The following is a 27,711-nucleotide window of genomic DNA, read 5'->3' as shown; positions in this document are numbered from 1 at the left end:
ACATTTTATTCTTCAGTCAGATGCCGCTGAGGTAGGAATAGGAGTATTGTTCTCACAATTCAATGAAGAGGGCCAGGATCAACCAGTAGCTTGTATCAGTAGAAGGTTGACCCCAAGAAAGCACCGTTGGTCAGCTGTAGAGAGGGAGGACTTTGCGGTGGTCTGGGTCTTGAAGAAGTTTGGCACTCACTTCATTGTCCAGACAGACCACATGCCCCTCCTATAGCTCAAACAGATGAAGGGTGAAAATCCTAAACTTTTGAGGTGGTCTATTTTCCTGCAGGGGATGGACTATTCAGTGGAACATAGACCTGGAAGTAACTATGCCAATGCAGATTAACTTTCCATATATTTTCACTTAAAAATTGAAGACTCAACTGGGCAAGGTTAGTCTTATCTTCTTTCGTGTGGAAGGGGGTTATGTTTGACTCATTTCAGTGTGTTTTGACTGTAGTTCACTGGGATCCTGCTAACCAGGACCCCAGTTGCAGTGCTCTCTCCTCTAAATTGACTATTAAGTACTTTGTATACCCCACAGTTGGTATACTGGTGGACCCTTTTAAGTCCCTAGCATATGGTACTAAGGTACCCAGAGAATCGGCACATGAGGTGTCTCCCATGGGCTGCAGCATGTATTATGCCACCCATGGGATCCCATGCAAACTGTGTCTGCAGGTCTGCCATTGCAGCCTGCGTGAAATGGTGCATTTATCTTTCACTTTAGATATATGGTTTTCCTTGTATCCCTGTCACTGCATTTAAGACCTATAAGTCACCCCTAAGGTTGGCTTTACAGCCCACAGGCAGGGTGCATGTTTCTAATTGTGTGTGCACCCCTCCATGGGCAGTCGTACTCCTACAAACCCCTCCTCTAGTCTCTGGGCTTTGAAAGGGCAGGGAAGCCATTTTAGGTATGTAATGGACACTGGCCTCTTGAGATGTCCAACTACATAATGGCTTCTCCAAACCTTGTCATGTCTGGTATCTAACAATTTAACTACACTGATTCCGGTGGTTGTTGCATAATACCATGTACTGGGGAGGGGCTCCATTGAGTGCCCCCCCATACCTACCTGTGTAGCCTTGCAGGCTCTGCCTGCCAGCTCATGCTGCTGCTGACCCAGGACACTGTTCTGCCCTCCTCCTGCTGATGTGCTTGACTTGGGCAGGGGAAGGCAGAACAACGGATTTCCTATAGAGGAGAGGTGTGCAACGTGGGCGTCCATCATCTGTGTGCTGCTGAGGCCTCCTTGAAACTCCCTGCTCCTGCTGCCAGGGGGTTCTCCTGGAGTCTCCATCGATTCCTGCTGGCTCTCCTGCAAGCTGGGGGCTGGCCCTGACTTACCCTTGCTGGGTTAGTCCCAGAGACCTCGCTGGTCTTCAACCAAGCATTGCTTCCACAACCCGACTGTTGTGTTTGCGAAGGCCACTGACCCTCCTGCATTCTTCAAACGTTGTGGGACAGCTCGTGGACTTCTCCTGTGTTCCTGCATAGTCGGCTGGGCTCCACAGCTGCGTTATTAAGACCTTTGTGCTTCAGCAAGTACTTCTGAAAACAGGTGGCATTGTGCTCCTCCTGGGTATCTTTGGGTAGCTTGGACTCGTTCCCCTCTGCTTTCCGGTACCTCTCGTACAGAATCCATGTTTGGGTTCCACTGACCTGGTCCACAAGACGATATAGCTGCCGGACTTCCAAGATCCTCCATTGACATCAACAGGCATTCCGACACCACTTAGCACATATGCACCTGGGTCCCTGGTGTAGGTATCCTGGTTCCAGGGTATCCATGGGTGGGTTGGCTCGCCAACCTTCCTTGATCGAACTGGTTTATTTATGGTCTTTTGGGAAAGGTCCTGAAACAGTAAAATACCAAATGTGACTTTCCACTTCTTAGCCTATGGATGTTTGACCTGGTGTAACACCTCTGCACTCAGGTGCCCGGGGTTCCCTAGCTACTTACCTTTGGTGGTTCCATGCTTTCCCTGGCTTCTTCTAACTTGGATCTCGGTCTTGTTTGGTTGCTCACATCCCTTTTTTTTTAGGACATGGGTTGCCCCCCCACACCCAATTGGGGCCCATGTGTTTTCCTATGTTTACTTTCCTGTTTTAAAGTATTTATTTGTGTGTATTTATATCTCCGGGTAGGAGGTATATATCAAGTAGTTCTTAGTGTTGTGTTTAATAAATCCCGCTGCCCCTTGAGAGCTTTAGTTATCGGGAACCTCTACAACTATCTGTAAGGGTTGTCTGGACTCAGTGCAGGGTGCCTCACCAACTTGAATACACTATATACTGAGTCAGCTTTCTACAGATACCTCCATCTTGGTCTACAGTTACTTGCTCATCAGTCAGAGATTACTCACCTACTCTGACTGATACATCTCCCGCAAGTGTGTCTCCGATAGATGACCACCTTACCTTCAACAAGGTCATTTCCCTACTACTACTACATCATCTTCTGTCATTTTTGAGACTTTACATCACAGAACTACTGTGCAATCATGGCTTATCTTTATTCCTGGTCTACTAGAACCTGTGATGCAGTTATTCCTCACACCTGCATCAGGGAAGTCTCCTCCATCTTGACTTCTTAAAAAAATGCAAACCATCTAACCAGGATCCACTGTTTCTCAGTGCAGACCCTCCTCCAGATTCGGTTATTGTAGCAGCAGCAAGAAAGTCTCACACTGTTGCTCCTTCCTCTTCCGTGCCACCAGACAAGGAAAGCAAACAAGCAGGTGCTCTAGGGTAAAAAGTATGGAACATCAAGTAGCTGGTGCTTCCGTGTTTTTTGGAAAGCTATGATAGGTCCCTGTGGGATTGTTAAAACAGATTCATGGAGAAATTAAAAGAGCACAGACAAGATTTCCAAAAGATCTTAAACAAAGGTAGTCCGGTGTTGAATCAGATAAGTGCAGCAGCTGATACATTGGATCTTGCTGCTCATGGATATAGTCATGGAATCTGTGCACGTAGTTCATCTTGGCTCAGATTGACCAAACTTAAACCAGAGGCTCTACACTGAATTTTAAATTTACCATTTTCAGTGAACACTCTTTGGTTCTCATGCGGATGAGATGTCCAGAATGAAAACAGAGATGCATACTTAGAAGGCTATAGGTCTAGAGGAACAAAAAGAATATCGTATGAGGTACAGGCCCTGTGCTACAAGATTGTTCTCTCACAGGGTTCAACCCCCTATCTGGTCTCAACCCCCCCACTGGTCTCATGAACAACACCACCAGTAGTCAAGACAACGCTACCACCCGTCAAAACCATCAAGAGGTAGAGGAACACAGCAGCAGTCTGCATCTACAGGAAAACCTCCTGCAAAGAAATGAGCCGTGACATTCCCCTTCTCTAATTCTCACTCCGGTGCGGGGGTGGATATTATCAACATCTGAAAGAGCGGCGCTTAGTAACAGACAAATGGGTCTTAAATATTGTTCGGAATGGATATTCTCTTCAAATCAGGACCCCTCCTCCTTTAATTCCACTAATAACAACATCGTCTTTTTAGAGAGACCTACTGCAAAAAGAAGCATGCTCTGGAGGAGGTTCCTCATCACCAGAGAGGACTGGGGGTTTATTATTTTGGTGCGAAAGAAAGGACCAAAACAAGAATTGAGACCCATGCTAGAGCTGTGAGTACTAAACAAGTACATAAAGAAAGAAACATTCTGAATGTTGACATTACAGAAAATTTATCAACAACTACATCAAGGAGACTGGATGTGTTCAGATCTCCAAGGTGCCTACTTTCACATTCCAATAGCAGCAAAGCATCGAAAGTTCCTTAGATTTAAAGTAGGATCTCAAAATTACCAATACAAGGTCCTACCTTTCGAACTAAAATTAGCTCCACGAATGTTCGCAAAATGTAAGGCCCTTGTTGCAGCTCATCAAAGGAAACAAAATATCTTCCTTTACCCATACCTGAACGATAAAGGGTATGTCACCAGCAGAGACAAAGAAATATTAAAAGAATGTCTCAAAATGCTTAACAATCTGGGTCAGCCAGTAAACCTGAGAAAGTCTACAACCTGTCTAGTCCAAAAGATACAATATCTGGGAGCAAAACTGGATACCAGTCTGCAAGAGTGTATCCTTTGAAGGCGAGGTTATTATCAATCAATCTGAAATGTCACAATCTCTTACAGACTCACCATCAACAGCAAGACAGATTTCATCCTTACTAGGTTCAATGGCGTAAAGCATCTTTCTAGTTCTACATGCATGATTGCACTTGAGGCCCCTGCAGCAATGCTTAGAAGACCAGTGGAATCAGCTATCCGACCACTGAGAAGACAAACTATCACAAGAGGCAATTCAATCTCCCCCAAAGAGCCTCTTGGAAGGAGTAACATTCCATCAGCATCTGCCAACTCGAGCAATGATCACAGCTGCCTCTCTCCAGAGATGGGGTGCTTATATGGGACACTTCCAAACCCAAGGGATATGTTGGGGGGAAAAAATTACATCACATCAATCATCTAGAGTTGAGAGATTTTCATCTGGCTCAGAATCCTTTCTTCCATCAAGAACAATGCATTCCCTTCTTGTTCAGACCGACAATACAACAACAGTGTTCTACTTCAACAAGCAACGGACAGACTCGCTCTTGACCCCTCTCTCTCAGCTCGAACAATATGGAAATGCTTAATAGCCAGTAACCTTATCATAACAGTCATCCATCTTCCAAGGATTCAGTATATTTAAGCAGATTCACTCAGTCTGGTATTTCAGCAAAATCACGACTGGGTTATAAATGATGAAGTCTTACAAGGCATTTTCCAGGACTAGATAGATCCGCAAATAGACTTGTTTGCAGACGCAACCAACAAAAAATGCAGTGGCAACACATCCAGATTCTTCCAACCAGGGTTGAAAGGGTATGCCCTTTTGATGAATTGAACACAAGAAGATGATGGACGGAGCGCTGAAACTTTTCAGACACTCACCCCCAGTCACAGATCTGTGTTAAATCCACCATCGATTTTTAGCTCACTTCGACACCCCAGTTCAGAAACAGCTATATGCAAAACAATCTTGAGCCTGTGCCTCATGGGAACAGTCCAGCCCGAACTGCCAAGCGATATCTTCCCTGGACCGGAAACAGGCATCCTGGGACTGGTTTTGGGGTATCACCCCTAATCAGATTGTTTCCGAACCAGGGAGGACCTGACTTGGCAGTTCGGTCTGTACTGTTCCCATGAGGCACAGGGTTAAGACTGATTTGCATATGGCCAGGTCTAAACTGGGGTGGCATGGTGAGCAAAAGAACAATGGATTTAACCCAGATCTGTTGACTGGGGGTGAATGTTTGATTTGCTCTACATTCCGTCTATCATCTGTGTGTCTTTTGCTTTCTCACCCAAAGTGCGCCAGGTATGCCCAGACTTGGGTCCCGGGCTCAGTCTGCCTCTGGATTCAAGCTATCCTGGCTGATGAGGGGTGATTCCCCGCAACCGGTCTCAGGAAGCTTGTTTCTGTTCCAGGGAGGACCAGGCTTGGCAGTTCGGTTTGGACTGTTCCCATGAGCCACAGGGTCAAGACTGATTTGCATATGGCTGGGTCTAAACTGGGGAGGCATGGTGAGCAAAAGAACAATGGATTTAACCCAGATCTGTTAACTGGGGGTGAATGTTTTATTTGCTCTACATTCCGTCCATTTCTCTATGCATTTTCCCCAATTTCTCTCATTCCGACAGTAATCATTCAACTCTACAGGTCCAGCACTAGGATGGTAATGATAGTACCAGAATGTTCTAGTCAATGGAGGTTCACAGATTTTCTTCATCTTCATAACGACCACACAAGAGATTACCTTGCAGACTTGATCTTCTCTTCAAGTTCGGGGGAAAGATACTACACCCCAAACTTTCATCATTGAATTTGACAGATTGGCTCCTGAATTCCTTTGATATGGTCATTTAGACCTGCCACAAGATTGATGGGCATTTTAAGAGAGGCTAAAGGACCTTCCACAAGAAAATAATATGCCTTTAAGTGGAAGTGGATTTAGTTATGGTGCCTTCAAAACGGACACCATCCAATCTAGTGTCAAGAAGAAGTTGTCCTAGCTACCTTCTTTATGTAGCAAAGTTGTGTTACAGTTTTCTTCCATTAAGGTGCATCTTGTGGCTATAACTGCCTATAAAAATATCCATCACAAACGTCTCTCTTTAAAATTCCCTCAAGACGTTTTAGAAGGTCTTAAAAGATTCCCTCCAATTAAGTCACCATCCCCTCCTTGGGGAACTTAACATTGTTCTCTCCATATTAATGTGTCCCCCATTTTAACCTATTTATTTAGTGTCTTTGCAGCATCTGTAATGTAGCGCAGCTCTCCAAGTAGTCATCACTTCAGCACACTGAGTGAGTGAAATTCACGCATTGTGCTCTGTAGAACCATACAAAGTCTTTCACAATAATTGAGTGATGATGAAAACGCATCCAAGTTTTCTTCCTAAGATAGTTTAAAGTGTCCATATTAATCAAACCAATTCATTACCAACCTTCTTCCCTAGTCCATCTACTCTAACTGAAAGGTCTTTACACTCTCTTGATGTTAAGAGTTTTGAAGTTCTACCTAGATAAAATAAACGACATTAGGAAATCAGATCACCTCTTTAATAGTTATGACCTAGTGAGAACAGGTTTGGCTTCATCAAAATAAACTATCTCTTGTTGGATTGTATACTGCATACTTCTCTCATATCAACTAGCTAAAAAATCCTTACCTAATAGACCTAAAGTACATTCTACAAGGGGAAAGGCTGCAACTGCAGTTCTTCTTAAAAATGGCTGCATTTCTGAAATATGCAAAGGTGGTACATGGAAATTTTGTGCAAACCTTTACTAGACATTGTCTAGATCATGGGTACTCGCAAACATTTTCCCTGGAGCCAAAAAGTTAGGTCTGTGATATTGCTGAGAGCCGCACTGATGGGGGTGAGGGTGGGGAGGGGAGGAGGTTGGAGAGTGGGAATGTCTCCATCAGGTGGGATGGGCTTGTTATTTCATTTAGTGCTTATGACTATTAATGAGGATCCCCCTAGATCAGAGGTCTTCAAACTTTTTTGCTTTGAGCCCCCCCTACTCAAGTTGTTTTGAAGTCGGGCCCCCATACAAAACTTTATGAGAAGGATTGGGAGAGCGGTAGAGACGGGCTGAGCACAGGGGGTAAGACTTATGAGATCATTTCAATGGTACTGTAGTTCAAAGTCCACACTGAATGTGAGACTTATAAAACAGCAAATATATCGAACAAAACCACCAAATGACGCAAAAATCTTGCTCCCCATAATTGGGGTGCTGTGAACCCCTCATACTCCTGGGCCCTAATGCAACTGCGCCTGCAGCACCAATGATAACTGCGGCCCTGCGTAGCAGGCTATCACCTCTGCTGCTTTCACCTCAAAAGCAGTATGGGTGACCCAGGCTCTAATGCTAGCAAGGACCATGGGCCCCCACAGCACCTTTTTCATAGTAAGGAAGACATAATTGTGGGACAGTGGTCACTTACATCCTTGCCTCAGTACCTGTTGCACGAATGATGGCTCTTTTAAAAATAAAAAGCCCCTATACACCGCACCCTTCCTGGGTGGGGGGGGGGGGGCATCTCTCTGAGGAAGTTGTCGCTGTTAATTTGTAAATAAAGAAAATGAGCCTCCACATAGTGCCCCTTGTTCTGAACCATATCTTTGACACTACCCATGGATCTTGTTCCTTTTGTGTTTCTCCTCTGTCGTGACTAATTATTAATGACACATATTCACAGTGCTTTCTGTCGCAGGCTGGGACTTCATAGCACTATAAATACATAAATCAGTATTCCACACTGCGCCAACTAGGATTCAATTCTGTGCCTGTCTTGTCTCACACACAAACACACAGACACCTCCAGTGATCACATTAACCAACTGAGATGTCGCATTTGGCACAATAAGATTACTTTTTTATGGTAGTTTTATATAGCGCAAATGTGACCAGAGATATTGCAGCGCTTTACATGAGCACAAATTACATTACACAAGGTCACGTTCGTTTGTAGGCACGGGAGATTTGCCCAGAAAAACAGGACCTTTAACTTACATTTATTTTTTATTTCATTGTGTGTGAGTTACTTTCTTTCCTTTGTAACTGTGTATAAAATAACAAAATCCTTACAGAATCGTTTGTTCTTCTTAGCCACCTTTTTGACCCTGCCACCACACTCAATGACCCCAGCCCCCATAGCAAGGGGTTTCTATACTTTACACTTCAAGTCTGTTTGTAAATGAAAACGGCACCAAATAAAGAAGGCCACACTTCCAGGCGATAATCATTTGCAAATCTTTGCTGAGGCATTTGCGCCCCCCTGGGAATGCAGTCACGGACACCCAGGGGGGCGCGCCCCACAGTTTGAAGACCTCAGCCCTAGATGATAAGGAAATGTTGCTTATGTGTAATCCTAGTTCTCTTCCGGTTGAATCCTCATTAAAGTCCTCATCAACCCTCCCACCACCCGGACGGAAGTTATTACAGCTTTGAACAATTACTTCACCCAGGATTCCTAATTTCCCTTAAAAATGACCTGACCGAACTGTTGTTGTTATTATAATTATTACGTTCTTGTAGAGCGCGACTGCCACCCCAAGGGTATCCTGGCGCTTGACCTTCAACAAATCATCAGGTCTAACACACTACATTGCACTCGGAAAGAGATAGGTCTTCAGATCTCTTTTAAAGGAAGTTAGATCTTGCTTACTCCTTAGTGACAAGGGAAGAGTGTTCCACAACTTGGCGGCTGCAAAGCTAAACGCGCGGCCGCCCATCCTTACTCTGACAAATTTAGGAACATTTATCAGGAACGCCGAGGAGGATCTTAGAGGTCTAGCGGCCTGATACCAGGAGAAAAGGGTTTGAAGTGGCAAAGGTCCCAGCCCATGCATCGCCCTGAAAACAATGCATGCGGCCTTGAAAAGAATCCGCTGCTGGACAGGCAGCCAGTGAAGCTCGGATAATGCTGCCGAAGATGACGCAGAGCGTGGCCGAGCTACTGTGTTCACCTGTGAAGCATGATGGGATGCAGGGGGTACTGTAAGGCTCTAAAAAGCAAAGTGCCAAATTTTCTTTACTGTTCTTTGAATCTCGCATATTCCCTTTTTTAAATGAAAATTCAATGTAATTTGTGTATATATATATATATATATATATATATATATATATATATATATATATATTCACTGAAAAAACCTTAGGTTTCACACATGTTATAGTTAGCTGGACATTTTACTGATAAAAAACCAATGAAATTCCCCCGTTATAGTTACTGCAGGCAACTATAACTCACGCGACCGCAATCCTCTGCTGATGCTAATACTGTATTTAGACACTTATTTGCCCATGTCTTCTTCCATTAAATTTTGGCTTTACATATATTACAAATATTTTTTTTTCATAAAGACACATATGTCATCAGCAGAAGATTGCGGTCGCGTGAGTTATAGTTGCCTGCAGTAACTATAACGGGGGAATTTCATTGGTTTTTTATCAGTAAAATGTCCAGCTAACTATAACATGTGTGAAACCTAAGGTAAGCGCACCGTAAGCTGCCACAGATATATATATTGATTTAAAGGCTATTTTCTCAGAATCTACTGAACAGATTTACACCAAACCTACAAAAGGCACTTCCTTGACCTGGGGACTACCTCTCTGCCAAATTTCATTAAATTCTGTTCAGCCGTTCGGGCTGTAGCCCTGTCTAAAGGTCCTATGGAAAAATGCATGGGAAAAACGCGTTTTGGGACCCCCCTTTTATCTCAGCCCCCGCTTGACGAATCCCCCCGAGACTTTCAGGGTAGGAGCGGAGCGTAGCGCCCCACCTATTTTGAAAAATTCGCGAGGATTCGTCGACCGGCGCCAAAGTTATTCAAAATAGAATGTTGCGGATTTCCTATGGAAACGTGGTCCTAACTATAACTACCTACTGGCGACCGCCAGTAGGTAATATATATATATATATATTCACTGAAAAAACCATAGGTTTTACACATGTTATAGTTAGCTGGACATTTTACTGATAAAAATCCTTTGAAATTCCCCCGTTATAGTTAGTGCAGGCAACTATAACTCACGCGACCGCAATCCTCTGCTGATGACATATGTGTCTTTATGAAAAAAAAATATTTGCAATATATGTATAGCTAAAATTTAATGGAAGAAGACATGGGCAAATAAGTTTCTAAATACAGTATTAGCATCAGCAGAGGATTGCGGTCGCGTGAGTTATAGTTGCCTGCACCTGCACTAACTATAACGGGGGAATTTCAATGGTTTTTTATCAGTAAAATGTCCAGCTAACTATAACATGTGTAAAACCTATGGTTTTTTCAGTGAATTTGCAAGGTTTTTTAAATGCTAATTCCTAACTATAACGTGTGTAAAACCTATGGTTTTTTCAGTGAATTTGTACGGTTTTTTAAATGCTAAGTTACTTTACGCCGTTCGTGGCGTGCGCGCCCACTTAACGCAGTTTGTTCCGTGCGCGCACAGTGAGCACGCGGTGCGCTTCGCGCACCGTGCGCCCACTTTACGCAGTTAGTGCCGTGCACGCACGGTGGGCACGCGGTGCGCTACGCGCACCGCGTGCCCACGTTAAGCTGGATGGGCCATGTACGCACGATGCGCTTCGCGCACCGTCCGCACACAGAGGACATATTATGCGCTTCGTTGTGAAAGGTAATCTATTAATGTTTCTACGGAATACATATGCCATGCACAAAAGGGGCATTACCTGCACCTTTTGCACACGGGGGTGGGAAAGTGTGGATAGTTTTTTTTTTATATAAAATTTATACCGTACGCGTAGGGTAAGCGTAATCGGCGTTTATTCGAAAAAATGTAAAATTGAATTTTTTGACTTGGGGGTTTTAATATGACACCTTAATCATGGCTAGGTGGTTAGTAGTTGTCTAACATGCCCCTTTACATGTTTTCACCCTTTGTATGTCCTCCCCCCTCAGAGTGCGAGAGAGAAAATGGCGGACGCCGCTTCCTGGTTTCGACCGATTCGAATGTTTACTAAGCTGTAACAGCCAATCAGAATTGCGCTCGGGCACGTCACCGTACGCGTACGGTAAGCGCACGGTAAGCGCACCGTAAGCTGCCACAGATATATATATTGATTTAAATGCTATTTTCTCAGGAACTACTGAACAGATTTACACCAGACCTACAAAAGGCACTTCCTTGACCTGAGGACTACCTCTCTGCCAAATTTCAAGTAACTCTGTTCAGCCGTTCGGGCTGTAGCTGTGTCTAAAGGTCCTATGGAAAAATGCATGGGAAAAACGCGTTTTGGGACCCCCTTTTTTCTCAGCCCCCGCTTGACGAATCCCCCCGAGACTTTCAGGGTAGGAGCGGAGCGGAGCGCCCCACCTATTTTGAAAATTTCGCGAGGATTCGTCGACCGGCGCCAAAGTTATTCCAAATAGAATGTTGCGGATTTCCTATGGAAACAGGGTCCTAACTATAACTACCTACTGGCGACCGCCAGTAGGTAATATATATATATATATATATATATATATATATATATATATATATATTCTGAACAACTGAATTTTCCCATTATCCAAGGAAAGAAAGCACGCGCACTCCCAGCAGAAAATTGCAGATAGTGATTTAATGAGCAGCATGCTCTAAGCGTTTTGGACACCAGATGTGTCTTGTTCACGAGTGAAAAGCGGAAATTATATATATATTGCATACCAAGGAAAAGGTTTCCTAAGGGAGTGCAGCGTCGTTTTTCCTTGGTATGCAATTTTCTGGGGGCACTGGTCACGCCCCAACGCTGGCACCAGCAGAGAGAGCACGCCGCCTCGAGCACATTGTTCTGTGTGTGTATATATGTATGTGTGTGTATATATGTATGTGTGTATATATGTATGTATGTATGTGTGTGTATATATATATATATATATATATATATATATATATATAAAACTTTTTTCTGGCAAGAATCCAAGATTGCAGGAGACTAGTGACGGACACATATCCAAAATAGGTGCTTGAGATATATTTTTTCCTCCAATGTCGTCAAAACGCGTTTCAGCTCTCACGAGCCTTGTTCGCTCGACATGGAGATATTTTTTCAGTGTGCTTTTAAAGTGACCGTGCAAATTAACAAACCCCACGTGATCGGCAAAATGGTAGACATGAACAACATACTTATACAATTTTGTATATCGAGCATGAACAATGAATGATAGAAGCATATTAAAGCTTTAGACTGCTCATGGTTTGATATTAAAAAAAAAAAAAAACACATCGGCAATTTTAAACTGATGTATCATTTTTTCATGCACAATGTTTGTTGCATTTTTTCATAAATATTATTGGAATACGTATTGCTCATGAAATTTTGTTTCTTCACGGGGGAAATTGGAATGTGCAAATTATGTTAATGTACTCAGTGCTGTGATTAACATTTCTAAAAAACGAAACAGCCTGTAAGCATTATCATATACTTGAGCCTATGGAAATACCAAAGATATGTTGGTAATTTAGGCAAAAATTCATTGTAAAAGTATACGCGTGCGTAAAATACAGTTTTTAGATAGTTTTTGGATCTACAGGCAAGTGGCGACAGCTTAAAATTGTGGCCATATGGATATATATATATATATATATATATATATATATATATATATATATATATATATATATATTTACACACACATACATACATATCCATGCTAAAGAGTGTAGAGTAGGTGGAAGCCGCATAGAGATAAAGAGGCCTTACTACAGTAACAAGTTCGCAATCACTTGGAGATGTTTGAAAATGACATTGTTTGAAGCCTGGGAAAGAGAATGTGGTTATAGTATCTACGTTACTTACAGTCTGTGAATTCTCCCATTAGCAAAACAGTCCCTCAGCCACCATACAGAAACATAACACACACTGAATTATTAGAAACTGTGCATGGGAATGGGACATGCCCACATATACCTATATGCCTGATACTGGTCACACACATCTTTATAAAGTAGCTCTAGAAGCATTTTCGTACTGGGTGGCAACTGCACCAACAAATTGATAATACTAGCGAGCCTGTGCACTAGGAGTATTAGGAGTAATGTGATCTCCTTAAAGGTAACTTTACCCTTACCAATTGCAAGGAAATGTTTTTGTATGTATGATCCCCTCTGTGTGAAAGAGTTTTTCATTCAAACTTGGATGTCTCATCTTATTACCCTTTTGCTCTTACACCTTTGCTTTTTTTGACCAGGCAGATGTGCCAGCAGCCCAGCGCAAGAGGTTCACCCGGGCTGAGATGGCACGGGTGCTCATGGAGAGGAACCAGTATAAAGAACGGTTGATGGAACTTCAGGATGCAGTTCGCAGGACAGAAATGCTCAGGTTTGGGTACTGACTTTAAACGGGAAAACTAGGAATGAGGTGTGCAACCGTGGGCTTGCTATAAACTAAGTTTAATACTTTACTTAAATTCTAAGTTTATATACATTTGTATCTTTAACATTTGAGGAAATACACCAAGTAACCACAACTCAGTCCTCCGATGTACAAACTTCCCAAACGTGAGTTTTTCAAATACAAAGGGAAATTACAACACATTGCCTTACTATAGTGGATAAGTAGTCTGTGCACATTAACTGAACTGTCCATTATTACGGAGGTATTCTACCCGATTTGGAGGTCATCAGCATATAATATATTAATTCAAATGTTGTAAAGCCTCTAAATTAACATTTAACCTGATATTTTTTCTCAGACTATTTAGACAAAAATATCCAAAAGCCAGTTACTGTTTGTTTCTGATATGCAAGAGAGACAGGATCTACTCGGGCTTCTTTTTGGGAGTCTGATTCCAGACATTTGTGTCTAGTAAATGTATATACAGGCCTCCATGTAGTGTCTTTACATATCTCTGAAATAGGGCCATTGCTCAACGGAGCTGCAATAGCACCTTTTATCATTAGTTGAATATGATTTAGGTCTGCCAGGGAGAGATTTGCTAGCTAATTGGTAAAAACGTACAATATGAGATACTATCTATCTTAAGATGGTTTGTTTTGTCGCTGATAAACCAGTACATATCGGACGTTAATTTATAAATAGATGATCAGATGGTCTTACAATATATATATATTTTTTTTGAGTTCAAAATATTTTATTGAATTTTCATAATAATGAACATGTACAGACAATACAGAAAAAATTTTCCATAAGCGAAAATACCTATATAAAATAAGAGATCTTCAAAAACAATAATAAATTACAATAGGTAAAGATGTATAAATAATCAATTAAAGAAGGGAAGATAAACGAAAAAGGAAGGGAAGGAAGGGAAGGGAGGGAGCCATGTATATGTACAATGTCAACTATTAGAAAATAGAGCTACGTTCATCATATAAGTATTTAAGTATAATGACTGTCAAAAGATATATCAAGTATAAATATACAATTATAGAGATAAATATACATCTATAGGTAACCAAAAAGAGCGAAACAAATTAGAGTTATGATTAATCCCATTCAGGGATAACTGAGCACCTCTTCTTGTAAAAATGACCCATGACCACCAAGTATGAACTGATAAAGATGAAATATCCTTCCAGCAAAAAGTAATGGATTTTAAAGCGGCTGATATTAAGAAATTAAACAGTTTACCTTCTAATTCAGTTAAGTTATGTAAAAGACCAACAGATTTACATATTAATTTTGTAAGAAATAACATCATGGATGTGTAATATCTTTTGTACAATATCCTCAGACATCAGACCAAAATTTTAAATTAATGGACAATCAAAAAGCATATGTTGTAATGATCCAGGAAGTAATTTACAATGCCAACAAATGTCGTCTTGCAGCAGTTTAGCACAAAATAAACATACTGGGGTCCATAAGCAATTGAATAAAATATAAGAACTGGTTTGGTAAAGCGAAACAGGCAGCCAGCCTGAAATACTATTAAGCCAAATAATCTTCCAAGTATCGTTGGACAAAGAGAGTGAAAGCTCAGCATTCCAAAATGTTGAAATTATATTTAAATTGTTTCCTCTAGAATTAGATAATTTTTTATATGAAATAGAAACAGTTTGTGATGACGTAGAGATAGCTCGAATATATATTGCTAAATCTGCTTTAACATTAAACGGAATACCATGAGGGAAGGAATCTAAAATTGAATTACATAAAAACTCAAATTTAATAAAATCAGATTGGGGTAAACTAAATTTCGTTTGTAAAGCTTCAAAAGAAATAAAAACATTTTCGAAATAAATATCTTTAAGATAAAAGATACCAGCTTTAATCCAAGAATTCCAAAAATTAACATTTCTATTCAGTTTAATAACATTACTATGCCATAATGACAAATCTTCAGTATAGACCATAGGGGATAGAAAATTTGAATCCAGGTCATTAAAAATGAGTTTAGTGGATTTGATAATAACCGATTTTTGCAAATATGTTGACCTGTTAGACATTGTTAGCAAGGTGGTCAATGGAAAAGGATCCACAAGAGAATGCTCTATATGAAGCCAAGTAGGGTGGTTATTTAAAGAGGAAGGAGTAAACCATATAGAACTTTGTTTCAGTATAAATTCTTTGTGATCGAGAAAAAAGTCAGGCAAGCCAAATCCAGCATTGCATTTGGGTATTTTTAATTCTTTATAACCAATACGAGTTGATTTATTGTTCAAGAGAAATTTGGAGAGATGTCTATCAATATCTTTATAGAATTGTAATGGAAATTGAATAGGAATCATAGCAAGGGTGTAACATTTTTTAGGAGCAATTGTCATTTTAATGGAGTCCATTCTACCCCACCAAGAGAGGTGAAGTGAAGACGTTTTATCTGATATAATTCAGAATAAAGTTACTATTTAATGTTAATGTTGCTTTTATGGAGGACGAAAATAAAATCCCAAGATATTTTAATTTATCTTTTTGCCAAGTAATATCGGCCATGGGTAACATATCAGGAGTACAAAAGATGTTTAAGGGGAAAAATTCAGTTTTATTAATGTTAAGTTTGTAACCAGAAACCATGGAGTATTTTGCAATAATTTCTAATAAGGAAGGCATTGAGGATATAGGATCACTAATAAATAACAGCACATCATCAGCATAAGCTAAGGTTTTGATATTAACATCCTTAATCACAATACCTTTAATATTAACACATTTTCTTATATGAATAAGGAAAGGTTGAGTTCCAATGAGGGATAAAAGTGGAGAAAGGGGACAGCCTTGTCTTGTGCCTCTAAAAAGGGAAAACTGACTAGACACTTGGCCATTGATAAATAAACAAGCAGTTGGGGCATAATACAGAGCACAAATCATGCGAATAAATGAAGTACCAAAATTAAATGATAATAAGGTTTGAAATAAAAATTGCCAATGGATTTTATCGAAAGCTTTCTCTGCATCCAAAGCCAAAATTCCTGTGGGGAAAATTAAAGTGGAACTCTGTTCAATAACATGTAATAAGGTTCTTGTGTTATTTGTAGAGTATCTATTCTTCATAAAACCTGATTGATCAAGATGTATAATAGAATCTAATTCAGGGGCCAATCTAGAAGCAAGTATTTTAGCATACAATTTACAGTCTTGATTAATTAAAGAAATAGGACGATAATTTGAAACAAGAGTGGGGTCTTTATCTGGTTCGGGAAGTACAATAATTAAAGCATCAGTAAAAGAACCAGAGATAGTTCCTGAAGAACCAAAAAAAGTAAAAAGTTGAAATAAATAAGGCAGAAGTTGGGACTGGAACTCTTAATAAAACTCAGCTGGGATACCATCTGGGCCAGGGGACTTATTTTTTTTAATGGATTTAATGGCAGTTAAAATTTCATCTGTAGTAATGGGTAAATCTAGCCCAAGCCTATCCGATTGTGAAATTTTGGGCAAATCACTTGTATTTAAAAAAGAGTCCAGTAAGGAGGGATCATGAATATCGGGCTTATTATATAAAGTAGAGTAAAAATCCCAAAATTCTTTAACAATATCATTATGAGATATTGCAATTTTACCATTGGGGCCATGAATTGAGGTAATTTGCGTTATATCTTTTTTAATACGTAAATAATTAGCTAAAAGTTTCCCAGATCTGTTGGCATTAAAACGAAATTTAACCTTAGAATTAGAAATTTGGATGCCAGCTCTTGTACTAAGGATTGAGTTAAATTCATATCGAAGTTTTTGTAGCTTGACTTTGAATTGAGGATCATTTTACGAAATAAAAAGACTTTCAAATATCACAATTTGTTTTTCCAATCTTCTGATATGTGCATTGAATGTTTTATTTTCGTAGGCCTAATAGAAATAGTTACACCCCTAATGTAGGCTTTAAAGGCGTCCCATCTATTGACCATAGAAGTGGAACCTTCAGGGTTAAGTAAAAAATAAACTTGAATGGCATTTAAGATTTTAGGCTTATTATATTCATTAAGAACAATTCCAGTATTCATACGCCATCTAGTTTGGTTTGTAAAAGTTGAAGTTAAATTCAGAACAAAAGAAATCAAGGCATGATCTGAGACGTCAATATTACCAATCTTAGGAGTCTTTACAGATTGGACTAGTTGTGTGGAGATAAAAAAAAAATCAATTCTAGAATGTGAATTATGTGGATTAGAGAAAAATGTAAAACATTTTTCCGTAGGGAAATGCAAACGCCAAATGTCAACTAACTTGGTGGTATGAATAAATGATTTAAAAGCATGAAAGACCTTAGGAGGGCGAAATTTAGTACTAGATATTCTATCTAATAATGGGTCAGCAATAACATTAAAATCACCTCCAACAATTAAAGGAACTTTACCCAACTTTAGAACCTCAGTGGTAATATTAGACCAAAAAAGAGGGTCATCTGCAGTAGGACCATAAACATTGAGTAAAAATATGACTGAATCATGAATTTTAATTTTAGCTATAATATATCTTCCATCCGCATCCGAAATTTTACTTAAGACTTGGCAATGCAATTTTTTTGCAACGAAAATAGCCACACCATTTTTTTTACCAATAGCAGGTGACGAAACAATAGTATCTACCCATTTCTTTTTCATATAATTTAAGATTTTGTCATCTATGAGTCTCTTGAACAGAACAAAACAAATATCTGCCTTACAACTACCTAAATAATCTAAAATTTTTGTACGCTTAACTGGATGACGTATACCTTTAACATTTAGTAACAACTTTAATATTGTGGACATTGGCCATAATGAAGAGAGAAAGAATAAAAAATCAAGAAGTGGAGAAAAAGAAAAAGAACAATAATAGGAGAAAATAGCAGCTCCAGAACTAGTAAAAGGACAGGAAAAAATTAAAAGAAGGAGAGAACGACAAACAGGGTACAAAAATATCAAGGATGAAACGCACATACGCTTTACAAGCATGACCAAGCCGTTGAAGCCCAATGTAGTAATAAACCATTAATCTGTCAGAAAATACGGAAATTAGCTATAATCGAGTATTAGAATCATGAGTATCCATGGAATGCTGTGAACGCTGATCCAAAAACTGACGCAAGTCATCAGGACGCTGAAAAGACTTTGAAAGGTTGTCCTTCCAGATATGCATTGTTGAAGGGTCAAAAAGACCATATTTGAACCCAAGACTTCGCAGTTGAGGACGAAGAGCAGTAAATTCCTTGCGAATTGAGACTGTTTCCTTAGCAAAATCCTGATGAATAAAAATGTTATTCCCATTGACCATCAAGGAAGGAAACTCTCGTGCTGCCTTTCGAATCAAAACCAACTGATGATGTCTGAGGACTTTGAAAATCATTTGACGAGGTTTGGTATGTTGAGGATTGTGATGTGAAGGAATTCTATGGGCCTTGTCAATCTCAAATTTAATTTGTAAATGGCCAGGAATCAGATTTCGCAAATAGAATCTGCAGTTGCCACCCTCCACATCCTCTGGCAAATTAAAAATGCGTAAGTTGTATTGTCTTACGATTTTCCATATCTAGAAGTCGGGTAGACAAAGGTGATATTTTCGCTACAAGTGGAGTAAAAGTCTCAAGCTTAGCCTTATTATCTTGTATTTTAATTGCAGTATCAGAGATTTTCATTGACAGACTTGCCATTTCTTTTCGAACATTTTTAATCTCTGAGGCAATAGAATCTGTGTTGACACGAAGGGCTTGAATTTTTTCTAAAATTAAGGATAATGAAGGTTCTGATGACTCTACCGCCTTTGATTTCAGATGGTCTTACAATATTAATGTCAGTGTCAGTTACAGTATCAGTGGGACCTGAACGGTCCATTGTTAACGGTTCCCAGGGACAATTTGTAATTCCTGCATTTTATCAAAACATTTAAGAAAACAGGCTAGTTCAACCTCATGAAAGATTTAGAATAATATACACTTCGCTGCATCTCCCCCTTTGGTGCTTGATCCCATCTTCTGCAATTTTCCCGACCTTGTGGTGGGTACACCGATCCCTGTACCATGGTCCGACCATCTGCTCATCCCTTTTATTTGGCGAATCCAGTCCACACCTCCTTCTACCCAAGCACCCAGCAGACCTTCCCGCCCTTGGGCGAATCTGGACATCGACAAATGGAAACAAGCATTAGAGGACACCAGGCCACATCCCGAATTGAACCCTCATCTGGCAGATGCGAAGTTCACGTCCTGGGTTGTTAAATCGCTAGACACAGTCCTTCCCAAAAAACTGCATCGGAAACCTAGGAAAAAAGCCACCTCTCCGTGGTTCACCCAAGAGATACGCCTCCTTAAGAAAATTTGCAAGCGAGCGGAAAGAGTTTGGAGGAAAAATTTTGATTCTAATAGTAAAAATGACTACAAACATACTATTCTCAATTACAAAAAGGCTCTAAAAAATGCTCAAATATCCTTTTTTAATAAAAAAATTAGAGAGGCATCCTGTTCGTCCAGAGAAACGTTTCTAATTGTGAAAGAACTTTTAAAGACACCTACGCCATCTGTCACGCATAATCTCTCGGACAACCATTGTAATGAGCTAGCCACGTTCTTCGACCTTAAAATTCAAAAAATCCTCCAACACCTTCCCCCTCTTCTCTCTGAAGACCCCATTCCTCCTCACCTGCCGCAGTGCCAGAATGGGGATTCAGAACTCATCAGCTTCCTTTCCATCAGTGAGGCAACCTTAGGGCCCATACTTCATTCCCTTAAAAGCGGTTCCCCGCATGACCCAGCGCCAGTGAGACATCTAAAACAGGTCGCCCCCACCATCCTAACACCTATGGTGAACCTGATAAATTCTTCCATAGAAAGTGGAACGGTTCCCTTAAATTGGAAGAAGGCTGTGGTAAAAGCTTTAATCAAAAAGCCTAATCTCGACCCTGGTAATTTGGCCAACTTCAGGCCGATCTCCCTTCTTCCAGGTATTAGCAAGATGGCTGAAAAGTTTATTAATGGTCAGCTAACAAATTATCTGGAATCCAACAACCTGCTTAAAACATCTCAAACCGGTTTCCGCCCGGGCCAAGGCACTGAGACAGCGATGGTGGCGGTTGTCGAAGAGGCTAGGAAGATCATTGATGCAGGAGGATCAGTGGCAGTGATCCTTCTGGACCTCAGTGCGGCATTCGACACCGTCAACCACGATGTCCTGGTACAACGGCTGGAAAACCTTGGGATCTCGGGTCTGGCCCTCTCTTGGCTCAAATCCTATCTCCACAATCGCTCCTTCCAGGTAGCGGATGGCGATTTTATCTCCAGGGAGACCCCGGTACGTTGCGGAGTGCCCCAGGGCTCGTCCCTGAGCCCGACGCTCTTCAACGTGTATATGTCGCCCCTGGAGAAAATTGTCGTCCCGTATGGCATTAAACTTCTGACCTACGCCGACGACACACAGCTGGTTGTCTCCCTCAGTCGGCCAGAGAATTTTACCACCGACCTGCACTCCTGTCTGGGGGACGTAGTCAGCTGGATGAACGCCTCACAACTAAAACTCAATGGGGATAAAACTGAGCTAATGGTAATTGGCAATCAGTCCCACTTCCGACCGGAGTCTCTATGGCCCCCGTGCATGGGTCCCCCCCCAACCCCTAAAACTGACATCAAAAGCTTGGGGATTTGGTTGGACCATAACCTGTCCCTAAGCACCCAAGCAAGGAACACGGCTGGAATCTGCTTTGGCCTACTCCGTACCTCCCGCAAGATCCTCCACCTACTTCCCTTCCAGTCAAGAAAGCTACTCTTACAGGGCCTCATCCTTTCTAGACTGGACTACGGAAATGCCCTATATCTCGGCGCACCTAAAAAAGTCATAGCCAGGCTGCAGGTGGTGCAAAATGCTGCTGCCCGGATTCTCACAGGCACAAAAAATCGCTGCTCTGCCAAACCGGCGATTAGAGCACTCCACTGGCTGCCCGTGGAGCAAAGGGTCCAGTTCAAAGCCCTGTGCCTAACCCATAAAATTCTCCATGGGAAAGCCCCGCCCATCCTTAAAGACCTCGTGGTCCCTCACACCACGAGTAGAACTCTTCGTTCCTCTAATGCCCACCTCACCCAAATACCCAGGTTCAAGAAAGCTCGCTCCGGAGGCCGGCGGTTTTCCTATCAGGCGTCTAAAATTTGGAATGCCCTTCCTCCGGACCTCCGCGCCCAACCCAACCTTCTATCCTTTCGTAAATCTCTAAAGACGTGGCTGTTCCCTTAACCTCCCTTCGCTTTCGCCTGACTTATTTGATTTTCCTCAGCGCTGGGACGCTCTCGGGCAGCCATGCGCTTTATAAATCCCATTCAAATCAAAATCAAATCAAATCATTTATTACCTTCCAACAAACGTCTTATTCACACCTGGAAGATTTAAGTGGTACATGGAGCCAACTTTTCACCAGTGGCCAGCCACCTCTGAGGAAACACAATGGATTTGCATGGACAGATTAAAACTTCTCCGTCTGACACCCAGATTGCTGGTGTTTCATTTGTTCTATTAAACAAAAAGCTTAATTGAAAAATAGATATATTATGACCCTCTTCACCCAGAGTTTTGTCAAGATAAAGAAGTGAACAGTGTATTCGTAATTTCCAAAAGAGCACAAATAGATCCTTATATAGTTTAAAAGAAGTGACTCCACTAATTATAAAGCAAATATTATTGTATGCTTTTTGGAACACACCATTTACCCACCATCTATGAAAAGTAACTCACATTAAGTATAGTATGTGTTTATCTAGATTCTACTGTTGCTACATGCCATTTTACGAAGTGGACTGTTTTCACACTGATCAAGTGATTCATTCTTAGCAATTGCGGGAAGGTTTGCTTAAAACGAAGAATGATAAAGAGTGAATATGACCACCTAAATGAAGCACTAGAAAATTCGTTTTTTACAGGATGGTGATACACATTTGTGATATCGGGCCAATTATATATTCTGATTGCAGACCACAGTCATGAAAACAAATGTGTTTCTTTTTCAGCAAAAACCATTCACCTTTAAAACAGTCAAATAGGTGCCTGTATTGAAAGAATTCCACCTGTGATGCAGATTGTTTCTCTCACTGTGTAATCTGAATTCTCAGTATCTTGAAAGTACCATTTTGTTCATCCAGAAAAAGTCTGTTTCAAATTTGTTTCAGCCAAGATGCTGCATTAGTAGTTTCTGAATCAGCCATGTATCTTACTTTTGGTCTCCTTTGTTGCTAAGCATCTTAAGGCTTTAAGTCTGATAACTTGGTTTTGATTATCTCATAACTTGGGGAGAACATTTATATGTTTATATTGTACAATGTCTTATTGTCAGATTTTGGATAGGTGTCTTTTTGCTATATATCCACAATATCTAAAAAAGTGACCTCCGCCCTCCTGGGAGATGGAACGACGATCAAGGGAGCACCTCTTGGTAAACAATTTCCTTAACCATGTCTAAAAAAAAAAAAGTATGGCTATTCATACAAGGTAGAGGAAGACTGCACCAAATAAAAAGTTTCTTCTTGGCAAAACACCCTGTACCGTGTCGACCTCGCTGCCTTTATCACATGACCTGCAGTGCACCAGTCCTATCTCTTAAGCTCTCTGAAGTGGTTAACATCTTGAAAGTACAAACATCAACAAAATACCTTGGGCGCCATCTTAGAAAAATACATCATACATGCAAATTCAATCCAGACTCCATATTAAATTGCTAAATAACTCGCTAAACTGTTAAACATCATGAAAAGAGAAACTAAATAGCATAGGTGCCATATTGGAAAAGTATAACACGTTTACAAAATCAATCAAGGCTCCATATTAAATTGCGCAGACTGCTAAATAGTACTTATTAAACATACTTAAAAAATCAAGTTTCATTGAAGGAAGCCAATTAATACATCCAAAAAGGAATTAAAGATGAACAGTGGGAGTGGTTGCTGAAAACATACCAAACATAACCTGTCTGGACCATAATATCCATGGTGCACCCACAAGAAACTAAACCAACAAAAAGCATTTTATTTGCAAAAGAGTGCTCATAACACCCATACACCGTTAAGAGGGGGCTCCTGCGCAGATGGGCACCGCTACATCTTGGAAGAGATTCCCCTTCCTTTTCTCCTATGGAAATATAAAAGAGAAGGTGAGGAAAAACAGTTTAAAATAAATATACAGATTCACAAAAAAGAACAACAAAAAGTTACTCTGAATCGGAACTTCATGATGGCTATCTGTTCAACAGATTAATAAGCTTCCAAATGGGCTTTAAGTTCCTCTTCAGTGTCCCACCCACCAGTAATTTTAGTCTAAAGATATATTATAATCTTTGATTCTTTTTGAATCAACAGCACTTCTGTTATCCCCAGGAGCATTAAATAGGATATGTTCAATTGCAAAACATGGCAGTTTGCTTCTGTCACGGTAGGGTCTGTTCTCAGGCCGGGGATTAGTGAGGATCACATTTATCAATTGCTCTCTTGTGTTCTAGGATTCTCTTCTTTAGTTTGAATTTTGCTACCCAAATACCATTTATTGCAAGGGCATTCAAGGATGTAAACTACGTAAGAAATATTACATGTCAAAAACTGATTGATAGTTTTTGTCCCTTTCCAATAGGGTACAGTGAAGGTCTTCCTAGTGGTACTATGTTTGCATGCTATAATTCATGCATGGGTGAAAATTCCTGGTATTGTTTACTGTGATGTCACTGCTAACAAGAAGGTCTCACAGAGATTTACATCTCCTGTACTGAAACTGGGTTTGTTATTCAAAAGAAAAACAATGGTCCGATCACTTATGAGTATGCCTCAATTTTGTCTCACTATCTTTGCAAACGCTCTTAGTCTTAATGTTAAAAGTAGTTATGAGTCTCATCTGCAATAGACTCTGGATAATTTCGGAAGAGACTGTAGTACTCTGTAATTTTAGAAAATATATATAAACTTATAGTTGGGCCCCAAGGGAAGCAGGAGCTCAGATGATCCACGCCTCATAAAAATACTTTTTAAACAATTCAATAGAAAGATCATGTATTTTAATCTATAAGGATAGCACAAGCTAAGTATATAAAATGTAATCTTTTTTGCTTCAAAACCTCAATCTCATTTATTTATCTTCTCTAATAGTGTGCCACCGTACCATCCTTCATAAAAAGCAATTGCATATACACTTGTCTCAGATTGCTCTTGTTTAGAAGAACGTCCTCCCATAAGCATTTCAAGCAAAAATAATAATGCAGTGCTTAAATTCTTGGGAAGCCTCCAATTCACAGAGATCCATGTCTGATAGCCAAAAGTTACAAGTACATTGCAGAGCTAGAAGTCAATTCGGTCTTTTAGTTTCCAATGCATTACTTCCTAAATTGCCAGCAGAATGGGCAGGCCTTGAGGGTTTTGCTGCTTTCAAGTAGTCTAACGTTTGTCGTGACATCAAGTCTTCACATTGTCCTCGCAAATGTGATACTTTTTTGTTGCCTGAGCCATTTGTTTCTGGTATTGATCCCCTTAAAATCCACTATTCGTGATTAGTTGGTTATAAAATATTTTCAGTGCCAAATTAACATTCCCTTGGTCAGTGTCTGGTGGACATTTTTACGTCCATCAAAATCTGCGTGGTGGAGTACTACTGTGTTTGTGTACAACGTTTTACTGGGTTTTCAGTTTTTTATTTTTTACTTCCACTGCATGCATTCTCGTAAATGCTTTTTCATATTTGCTTTCTTTCACCATACAGGGTTTCAACAAAAGATGTTCAAACTGCACAAATGAAGAAGTCTTCCTTCTGGAAAATGTAAGCATATTGTAGCCACATCTGTCCGACTTTGTGTGCACTGCTCGTGAATGTCTTCCATAAAACTTCATAACTACCCTTCAGGCATTTGGGGTGAAGTACTGTCACTTTACATACAAGGCTCTTGTGCTTCTTTTCCTACAATGGTATTTGCTGGTTGTTGAGCTGTAAATGTGGTGGAGAAGGACGGTAAACGATGATTGAACAAAGTTCTTGTTTTATTTTCAACAGTTACATTTTTAGTAAAATCTGAACCGCGCAGCGGATGCGCGCAGCGGGCACGGCGAAGGCGCGCCAAAGGCGCGCCAAAGGCGCACCTAAGGCGCACCTAAGGCAAGCCCGTCTGCGCCCGTCCGAGCCTGGACCGCGCCCAGCGCCACGACCCCTGGTCCCCGCGAACCCCACCCCCCCGCCGCCTCCGCCTGACCTACGACACCGCCTCCCTCACCGCTCTCAACCCCGGCCGCACGCCGGGCTGCTGCCGCGCCGCCCCGAAGCGAACCCACGGAGCCTTCACCTGCCGCAACTGCCGCTTCACCTGCCTACGAACACACAACACACCCAAGAAGAAAAACTCCTCCGGAAATAACCTCGAATGCATCCTGATCAACACCCGATCCGTCCACAGGCACGCCATCGAACTATGGAACCTCAACGACTCAACAAACCCGGACATCGCCTTCCTCACCGAGACCTGGATGAACCCCTCCTCGGTACCCGACATCACCATAGCCATCCCCGACGGCTACAAAATCATCAGGAAAGACCGCACCAACCGCACCGGAGGAGGCATCGCCATCGTTCACAAGAGCTCCATCCGCGTCTCGACCTACACCGACGACTCACTCCCCGACGCAGAACACCTCCACTTCTCTATCCACAGCGACCCCAAGACCACCCTCGGAGGCACCCTCATGTACAGACCACCAGGACCACGCACAAAGTTCAGCGAAGACGTCGCAGACTTCATCAGCCCACACGCACTCCCGTCCACCGACTACATCCTCCTAGGGGACCTCAACTTCCACCTGGAGAACCGCGTCGACAACAACACCACCACCCTACTTGACAACCTCGCCAACCTCGGACTGAAACAACTGGTCAACACACCCCCCCCCACTACGCCGGACACACTCTCGACCCCATCTTCTCCTCCAGCAAATACATCTCTTTCAGCCACACCTCCGAACTCTCCTGGACGGACCACAGCTGTGTCTACTTCAGCTTCAAGAAGACCACCGTACACCACCACGTCCAACAACCACCGAGAAGGCAGTGGAACCGTATCACCACCGAACAACTCACAGCAGCCCTCTCCCAGAACCCCCCCGCCAGCACTACAGACCCCGACGAAGCCGCCAACAACCTCACAAACTGGATCTCCGAATGCGCCAACACCCTGGCCCCCCTGAAGACCCAAGCAAACAAAAACAACCACAAGAAAAACTCCTGGTTCACCCCCACCCTCAAGGACTCCAAAAAAGAATGCCGCACCCTCGAGGTCTTGGCGCCTCAACCAGACAGACGAGAACATGTCTGCTCTCAAGAACGCCACCCGCAAACACCACCAACTCCTCCGCGCCGCACGAAAATCAGCCTTCCAGAACAGACTCAACGACAACGTCCACAACAGCAAGGAACTATTCGGCATCGTCAAAGAACTCTCCAACCCCGACGCCGAAAACAACGCCATCCCCCCCTCACAGGATCTCTGCGACTCCCTCGCAGCTTACTTCCACCACAAGATCACCGACATCTACAACAGCTTCACCACAACCAACAAGAACCCACCACCGGAACTCGCCACCGACAACACCGCCATCCACACCTGGAACCCAACCACCACCGAGGAAACCACCCACATCATGAACTCCATCCACTCAGGATCACCATCCGACCCCTGCCCGCACCACATCTTCAACAAAGCCGACAACATCATTGCACCCCACCTCCGAGACGTCATCCACGCATCTTTCACCACCGCCACCTTCCCGGAGAACTGGAAACACGCCGAACTCAACGCCCTCCTAAAGAAACCAACAGCAGACCCAGCCATACTCAAAAACTTCCGGCCCATCTCGCTCCTCCCGTTCCCCGCCAAAGTGATTGAGAAAATAGTCAACACTCAACTCACCACCGCCCTGGAAACCAATGACTCACTCGACCCCTCACAATTCGGCTTCAGAGCTAACCACAGCACCGAGACCGCCCTCATCGCAGCCACGGACGACATCAGATCTCTGACTGACAAAGGAGAGACCGTGGCCCTCATACTCCTGGACCTCTCTGCAGCCTTCGACACGGTTTGCCACCATACCCTAATACGTCGCCTCAGCAACGCCGGCATCAGAGGCAAGGCCCTGGAATGGATCATCTCCTTCCTCTCCGGAAGAACCCAGAGAGTCCGCCTTCCCCCCTTCAGATCCACTACTACGGAGATCTGCGGCGTCCCCCAAGGATCCTCCCTCAGCCCA

At 41.9% G+C, this 27,711-nt stretch overlaps 1 protein-coding gene across 3 annotated transcripts in view; it reads left to right on the top strand.

The window, feature by feature from the left end:
* LOC146809690 (C-Jun-amino-terminal kinase-interacting protein 4-like) overlaps nucleotides 1–27,711 on the top strand; it is a 759,065-nt gene that overhangs the window by 387,890 nt on the left and 343,464 nt on the right. For all 3 annotated transcript variants that reach the window (XM_085616533.1, XM_085616532.1, XM_085616534.1), the window contains exons 13-14: nucleotides 13,285–13,415; nucleotides 25,181–25,237. In XM_085616533.1, the coding sequence (XP_085472659.1) occupies nucleotides 13,285–13,415; nucleotides 25,181–25,237 (188 nt within the window). The remainder of the gene's footprint in view (nucleotides 1–13,284; nucleotides 13,416–25,180; nucleotides 25,238–27,711) is intronic.

The sequence above is a fragment of the Triturus cristatus genome, chromosome 7 (assembly GCF_964204655.1).
Source record: "Triturus cristatus chromosome 7, aTriCri1.1, whole genome shotgun sequence".
Lineage (NCBI taxonomy): Eukaryota > Metazoa > Chordata > Amphibia > Caudata > Salamandridae > Triturus > Triturus cristatus.
Note: the sequence above shows the minus strand (reverse complement) of the source record. Positions and strands in the feature narration are given on the sequence as shown.